Source organism: Amblyraja radiata, chromosome 3, assembly GCF_010909765.2.
Source record: "Amblyraja radiata isolate CabotCenter1 chromosome 3, sAmbRad1.1.pri, whole genome shotgun sequence".
In the NCBI taxonomy this organism is placed as follows: Eukaryota; Metazoa; Chordata; class Chondrichthyes; order Rajiformes; family Rajidae; genus Amblyraja; species Amblyraja radiata.
The window spans coordinates 114,427,585-114,436,207 of NC_045958.1; the positions used below are offsets into that span (position 1 = coordinate 114,427,585).

Below are 8,623 nucleotides of genomic sequence, written 5' to 3' on the forward strand. Positions count from 1 at the left end.
TACCTGGACTTTCAGAAAACATTTGATAACATAGGGGATTAGTGGGCAAATTTAGTGCACATGGTATTGGGGGTAGTGTACCGACATGGATAGAAAATTGGTTGGCAGGCAGAAAACAAAGAGTAGGGATTAACTGGTCCCTTTCAGAATGGCAGGCAGTGACTAGTGGGGTACCGCAAGGCTCGGTGCTGGGACCGCAGCTATTTACAATATACATCAATGATTTGGATGACGGGATTCAAAGAAACATTAGCGAATTTGCAGATGACACAAAGCTGGGTGGCAGTGTGAACTGTGAGGAGGATGCAGGGTGACTTGGGCAGGTTGGGTGAGTGAGCAGATGCAGTTTAATGTGGATAAATGTGAGGTTGGCGGCACGAGCAGGAAGGCAGATTATTATCTGAATGATATCAAGTTAGGAAAAGGGAAAGTACGACAAGGTCTGGGTGTCCTTGTTCATCAGGCACTGAAAGTAAGCGTGCAGGTACAGCAGGCAGTGAAGAAAGCTAATGGCTTGCTGGCCTTCACATCAAGAGGAGTTGAGTAAGGAGCAAAGAGGTGCTTTTGCAGTTGTACAGGGCCCTAGTGAGACCACACCTGGATTATTGTGTGCAGTTTTGGTCTCCAAATTTGAGGAAGGACATTCTTGCTATTGAGGGAGTGCAGCGTAGGTTTACAAGGTTAATTACCGGGATGGCGGGACTGTCATATGCTGAGAGAATGGAGCAGCTGGGCTTGTACACTCTGGAGTTTAGAAGGATGAGGGTAGATCTTATTGAAACATATAAGATTATTAAGGGATTGGACACACTGGAGGTAGGAAACATGTCCTCAATGTTGGGGTTGCACTTTAAGAATAAGGGGTAAGCCATTCAGAATGGAGATGAAGAAAAACTTTTTCCACACAGAGAGTTGTGAATCGGTGGAATTCTCTGTCTTTGGAAGGCAATGGAGGCCAATTCTCTGGATGTTTTCAAGAGAGAGCTAGATAGGGCTCTTAAAGATAGCGGGGTCAAGGGAACATGGGGAGAAGGCAGGAACGGGATACTGATTGTGGATGATCAGCCATGATCACAGTGAATGGTAGTGCAGGCGTGAAGGGCCAAATGGCCTATTCCTGGTTGCATCGTGGCCTGGTTCGGCAACTTGAACGTCCAGTTGCGAAAAAGACTACAAAAAATTACGACGACTGCCCAGTCCATCACCGGCTTTGACCTCCGCGCCGTCAAAGGGATCTATCGTAGTCGCTACCTCAAAAAGGCAGACAACATCATCACGGATCCACACCATCCTGGCCACACACTCATTTCACCATTGCCATCAGAAAGAAGGTACAGGAGCCTGAAAACTGTAACGTCCAGGTTCAGGAACAGTTACTTCCCCACAGCCATCAGGCTATTAAACACAACAACAAATAAGCTCCGAGCTGTAAAAGACTATATTATATTAAACTATACTTGTTATTTATTGAACTTTTTTTCCTCTTCCCCCGTTATGTACTATGTTTACATGTTGACATACTCTGTTGAGCTGCAGCAAGTAAGAATTTAAATGTCCTATCTGGGACATATGACAATAAAACACTCTTGACCTACTCCTACACCTATTGTCTATTGTCTAAGATAGTACCATGTGCCCGCATTTGGCCCTTATCCCTCTAGACCCTTCTAATCCATGTACTTGCCCAGTGTCTTTAACGGGCTGCCTCATCTACCGCCCCTGGCAACTTGTCCCCTACACCCACTTTGTGAAAAAAGTTGCCTCTCAGCTTCCGAGTAAATCTTGCCACTTTCTCCATCAACCTATATCCTCTGGATTTTGATTCCCATTCCCTGGGCAAAAGATTCTACATTCACTCTATTCCCCTCATGATTTTATACACCTCTATAAGATCACCTCTCGGCCCCCACTGCTCCAATTAATGAAGTCCTAGTCTGCCCAACCCTTTCCCTAGAGCTGAGGCCCTCGTGTCCTGGCAACATCCTCTTATCTACCAATTTCATGCCTTCTTCTCATAATTACTGCTCTGTGGTGGAGAGAATTGTTCTTAAATATTTGCCTTATAAATACCTGTTATGCTAAATGCAAAAGGATTTGAGTATAGGAGCAGGGAGGTTCTACTGCAGTTGTACAGGGTATTGGTGAGACCACACCTGGAGTATTGTGTACAGTTTTGGTCTCCAAATCTGAGGAAAGACATTCTTGCCATAGAGGGAGTACAGAGAAGGTTCACCAGACCAATTCCTGGGATGTCAGGACTTTCATATGAAGAAAGACTGGATAGACTCGTCTTGTACTCGCTAGAATTTAGAAGATTGAGGGGGGATCTTATAGAAACTTACAAAATTCTTAGGGGGTTGGACAGGCTAGATGCAGGAAGATTGTTCCCGATGTTGGGGAAGTCCAGGACAAGGGGTCACAGTTTAAGGATAAAGGGGAAATCCTTTAGGACCGAGATGAGAAAAACATTTTTCACACAGAGAGTGGCGAGTCTCTGGAACTTTCTGCCACAGATGGTAGTTGAGGCCAGTTCATTGGCTATATTTAAGAGGGAGTTAGATGTGGCCCTTGTGGCTAAAGGGATCAGGGGGTCTGGAGAGAAGGCAAGTACAGGATACCGAGTTGGATGATCAGCCATGATCATATTGAATGGCGGTGCAGGCTCGAAGGGCCGAATGGCCTACTCCTGCACCTAATTTCTATGTTTCTATGTACAGATATAAAAATTAATACAAATTTAAATTTCATAAATAAATATTCTGAAGTTTTTTTTTTAAAGTCATTAAATAGTTTAGAAATACAGCACGAAATAGGCCTTTCCGCCCACCGATTCCACGCCGACCAGCAATCACTGCACACACTAATGCCATCCTCCAGACAGTAGGGACAATTCACAACATTTACCGATGTCAATTAACCTAGAAACCTGTACGTCTTTGGAGTGTGGGAGGAAACTGGAGATCCTGGGGAAAAACCCACATGGTCACAGGGAGAACAAACAAACTCCTTATAGACCGCACCCGTAGCCAGGATTGAACCCAGGTCTCTGGCGTCGTAAGGCAGCAACTCTACTTCTGCGCCACCGTGCCATCCAAAATACATGCCGGCTTGAAAAAATATACTCCTGAAAGAGTTCACTTTTACTCATTTATTTTCATGCTGATAAAAGTTATTCAGTAATCACTTTACATCAAAATCAAGGCCACAGGTTATTTGTATAATCTGCTCATGTATTCAACCAATTCCACGATTAACTGCTAAATCACACTAAATTTCTATCATTTAAAAATCTGTCATTTTATCCACAAGTCGCAGGTAACCATGGAGACACAAGAATGTGTCAGGCAACTGAACCATCCTACCAACTACTAGAGAGCAGTCCTGAGCTAATTGGAGATGCTCGGACTATCTTTGATGGGACTTTCTCTTGCAGTAAACGTTATTCACAATATTCCCACAGTACACTGTAGATGGCTCGGTTGCAATCATGTATTATCATTCTGCTGACTGCAATAAAAACATTTAACTATACCTCGGCACACAATAAACTAGACTGAACTGAACAGCAAAGCTGGAATCTCGAGCAAAAAACAAAGTGTTGGAAGAAATCAGTGGCTCAGGCAGCACTTATGGAGGGAATGGAGTGATCATATTTCAGGTCGGTCCCTTCTTCAGACTGATGGGGAAACTGGGAAAAAAAAAAGAAGTGGGTCTGGGCAAAGCCTGGTAAGTGATAGGTGGATACAGGTGAGGGTGGGATCGGTGATTGACAGATGGGTGGAAGAGAGTGACAAAGGCTAGGGGCGAAAAGGAGTGCCAGATACGGAAGGAGAAGAAAAAAAGTAAAGCCCAAGGGAAGGAAAAGAGGGGATAAAAGGAAAATTGGGGGTGAGGGAGAGAGTGGAAGAAATGTGCACGTGCTGGGGAGGAGGGGAGGGGGGGGGGGGGGTGGAGAAAGAGAGGGTGTATCACTTGAAATGTTGTGAGAGAGTGTGAAAACAAACTGCGGAGGAACTCAGCAGATCAAACAGCCTCTATGGAGAGAATGGCCAGATGACATTTTGGGTCAGGACCTTTCAACACTGGGGAAGTCAATACATTCGCTCTCCAACCTTACAAGTCCAACCTCACCAGACAAAACTTCACCCTATCCCAGATGTTCCCAACATTGGTTTCTGGGTGTTTCCTCTAGTGGGAGAGTCCAGGACTATCGGTCATAGCCTCAGAATTAAAGGACGTTCTTTTAGGGAGGAGAGGAGGGTGGTGAATCTGTGGAATTCTTTGCCACAGAAGGCTGTGGAGGCCAAGTCAATGGATATTTTTAAGGCTGAGATAGATAGATTCTTGATTAGTCCAGGTGTCAGTAGTACTGGCAGACTAGGCTTGATGGGCCGAATGGCCTAATTCTACTCCTATTCCTTATGACCGTATGTCAGATATGTTTCTGATGTCTGACCAACCACAGCAGACACTTGAAAGTCTCCACCAACACTGCTTCTGCAAAATCCTCCAAATCCACTGGAAGTTCAGTTTAGTTTAGTTTATTGTCACGTGTAACGAGGTACAGTGAAACACTTTTTGTTGCGTGCTATCCAGACAGCAGAAAGACAATATATGATTACAATCTACCCATTAACAGTGTACAGATACATGATAAGGGAATAACGTTTAGTGCCAGGTAAAGCCAGCAAAATCCAATCAAGGATAGTCCGAGGGTCACCAAAGATTAGATAGTAGTTCAACAATGCTCTCTGGTTGTGCTAGGATGATTCAGTTGCCTGATAACAGCTGGGAAGAAACTGTCCCTGAATCTGGAGGTGTGCATTTTCACACTTCTATACCTTTTGCCTGATGGGAGAGGGGAGAAGAGGGAGTGGCCAGAGTGCGACTCATCCTTGATTATGCTGCTGGCCTTGCCGAGGCAACGCGAGGTATAAATGGAATCAATAGAAGGGAGGTTGGTTTGTGTGACGGTCTGGGCTGCATCCACAATTCACTGCAATTTCTTGCCTTCTTGGACAGAGCTGATCCCCAAACCAAGCTGTGGTGCGTCCTGATCAAATGCTTTCTATGGTGCATCTGCAGAAGTTGGTGAGAGTTGTGATGGACATGACAAACTTCCTAAGCCTTCTAAGGAAGTAAAGGCGTTGGTGTGTCCTATTGGTCATTGCTTCAATAAGGATGGTCCACAGAAGTTGTTTGTGATATTGACTACGAGGAATTTGAAGTTTTGATAAGGATAAGTGAGCTTCTGCCAGTGTCCTTTCCCAGGTCCACATTCTAGCTTGAAGGCTCCAAGTACATTCAGTCAACTCCACAGTACCTGATGCCCAGCACCTGATACAAAGTGCTGGAGTCACTCAGTGGGTCATAGGTTCCTAACTCATAGGAGCAGAATTAGGCCATTTGGCCCATCGAGTCTGCTCTGCCATCTTTCCCTCGGAACTCCATTCTCTTGCCTTATCCCCCAGGTCAGGTCCCGACCCGAAAGGTCACCCATCCTTTCTCTCCAAAGATGGTGCCTGAACTCTTCATGGGTGTCAGAGGTTATGGGGAGAAGGCAGGATAATGTGGTTAGGAAGGAGAAACAGATCTCCCATGATTGAATGGTGGAATAGACTTGATGGGCCGAATGGCCTAATTCTACTCCTATTCCTTATGTCCCGCTGAGTTACTCCAGCACTTTGTCTTTAGATATCACTCTTTCTTTAGCATTTAAAAGACACTTGGATAGGTACATGGATAGGATTTGAGGGATATGGGCCAAATGTGGGTAGGTGGGACTTGTATAGATGGGGCATCTTGGTCAACATGGGCAAGTAGGACCGAAGGGCCCGTTTATTGGCTGTGTGGCATTACAACTCTAAGCACAGTAGTAGAAGCAGTGACCTTTTGAAACTTTAAACCAAGGTCAAATAAACTCGTGCATCCGATCAGTGCAAACATTTACCCATTAAAAAGTAACTAAAACACATCATCCTTTCCATAATTCCTTAACTGAACTCCACAAATCATTACACAAGCTGGTGGCCAGGGTAGAAGAGAAACAAAACATCAAGAATCTCAACGGATTGCTTACTGTCACGTGAATCGTGCACACCTTTGTTCAGAACGAGATAAGATCTAAAACACATCCCGAATTCCCAAACTGCAGGCGTGAATCAAATTAACCCCCCCCCCCCCAAAAAAGGTGGACCCATTTGTGCTGAAATCAGCCTCCTTCAGAGTAAAGTCTAAAGCTTGCAGAGCAAATGTTATCGAAATGACTTCGCTTTAACGACCTAAGCAAATAACACTTTAGATGAGTGGGCAGCTGAAAAGGTCTGTCTTTTTCTCGTTTAACCCTCTCCAGGCACGTCTGCACCCTATTGGGCGAGAACCTCTCACCAGGCGCCGAGCCAGCACTGAATGCAATGGCCTGCCTGATATTATCACTGCAAGCGTGGGAAAGAAGAGCCCGATCGCTTATTACCAGACGAGTTTGTGACAAGGAAACCATTAATAACAGCTTTTCTCAATTTGGTTCTCCCCCACCCCCCCCCCCAAAAAAAACTCTGCAATTTATTAGTAAAGCAACTTTATGTGGCCATGAAGTCACCCAAGTCTGTGCGCTGCAGACATACAGCGTCGAGGGGACTAAGCTACAATTAGCAACACGCCGCCAGCGTGCAATTTTGTCAAAAGACAAGGTTGGCCTCAGAGCCGCACCCGCCCGCGATACTTGTCCACCCACACCGGAGAGACTCACTAGTACTCCCCGTTAGTACTCGCCTCACACCCACGGCCCCACACACACACAGCGACAGAAACACAGACACACACACAGCGACACACACACAGCGACTGAGACACACACACACAGCGACAGAAACACACACACCGACACACACACACAGCGACTGAGACACACACAGCGACTGAGACACACACAGCGACAGAGCCACACACACACACACAGCGACACACACACACACACACACACAGCGACAGAGACCCATACAGCCACAAATACAGCGACAGACACACAGCGACACGTACAACCACAAACACAGCAACAGACACACACAGAGCGAGACAGAGACAGACACAAACAGCGAAAGACACACAGGGCGACAGAGACACACACACAGTGACACTGACACACATACACACAGAGCGACAGAGACACACACAGTGACACTGACACACACACAGCGACAAAGACACACACATACAGACACGCACACACCGACACATACACACAAAGAGCGACAGACACAGACAGAAACACAGATATACACACACACACACACCAAATGGGTGACTGCACTCTCAACGCCCACAGCTGTTACAAGTTGGAAAAAGCCACAGAAAAAAAACAACTTAAAATGCCAATATGGTGGAATTAAGCAGAAAAGAAAGTGCACCTTTTCAAAGTTAGACAGGAGAGAGAGAGAGAGAGAGAGAGGGGGGAGGGGGTGAGGGCAGAAAATGTTGAAAGAGAAAAATAATTTCTGAGGTAAACCGGAAATCTGAAGACACGTAGTCTTCTGCAGCAGCTCACTGTTAAAAGTCACCAGAGGGGAATAAATATAACGCGGGCTGGGAACACACCGTCAACTGAATGGGGTTTTCGCAACACGGGGGTTGGGAGAATCCTTGCTACTCATTTTCGGCAACAAAACTTAATGCAACATTTGTAGGACGGGGGACTGCAGATGTTGGGTTAAACTTGTGAGAAGTCGCGTGTGGTGGGGCACAAGGCAAGTATAGAGCTGAATGGCAGCGAGGGTGTATCATCTCCCCGGAGCCCCGCCACCCGTGTTACTCACATCCATAGCGGGGTCTGTGCAGAGCCGCGTTCTCCTCGTACATGTTGGTCGCTCCGTGTTGCACACCCGCGTGTGTGTGTGTGTGTGTGTCGCTACAATGCCTGCGTCTGTTCACTGCCGAGCTCTGCCTTCCCCTGCCGGCGCTGTTGCTTCCTCCCCTCCTCCCCGTTATACGGCGGCGACGAGCGCCTCTCTCCGGCCACCCTACACCCAGAGCCCCAGGTCTAGGTCCCGCCACCTATAGCCCCGCACACGCTCTACACCAGTGCTTCTTAAACTGGTGAATGGTTCACTCAAGGCTGAATTAATTTATTTTGGGGCGAATGAAACTAGAGGGGGTGAATGAAAGATGAATGACTTAATTTGTTCAGATATTTACATATATATATTTCCATACTTATAAAAGGCATTGCCATCAAAGCTCTTATTGGTTTTAATGGCAGTGGAGCTGGAAATTAGTTTTTTTTCTCTCCACCTATGATCAAAAAGTTGAATTAAAAAAAAAATGTGCTCATGTGACAAAATAAATTATATATAAAATTTTACACAATAAGACGAAAATTACAAAAAAAAACGTAAGAAAATTTAGTCGATGGTGATTTATTGATGTGTGTGTATACATTTATACAATGGTATATGGACACACTGATATGTTCTGTATTCATGCCTACTATATTCTGTTGTGCTGAAGCAAAGCAAGAATTTCATTGTCCTATCTGGGACAAATGACAATAAACTCTCTTGACTTGACTTGAAATTTTGTGATAAATACTCAAGTGTGAATGACACTGATATAGTTTAAGAAGCACTGG

At 45.5% G+C, this 8,623-nt stretch overlaps 1 protein-coding gene across 1 annotated transcript in view; it reads right to left on the minus strand.

Annotated features, from left to right (window-relative positions):
- iqgap2 (IQ motif containing GTPase activating protein 2) overlaps window positions 1-7,991 on the minus strand; it is a 306,105-nt gene extending 298,114 nt beyond the window's left edge. The window contains exon 1 of the mRNA XM_033018621.1: window positions 7,812-7,991. Within this exon, the coding sequence (XP_032874512.1) occupies window positions 7,812-7,854 (43 nt within the window). The 5' untranslated portion in view covers window positions 7,855-7,991. The remainder of the gene's footprint in view (window positions 1-7,811) is intronic.
- Between the last annotated feature and the right edge of the window lie 632 nt (window positions 7,992-8,623).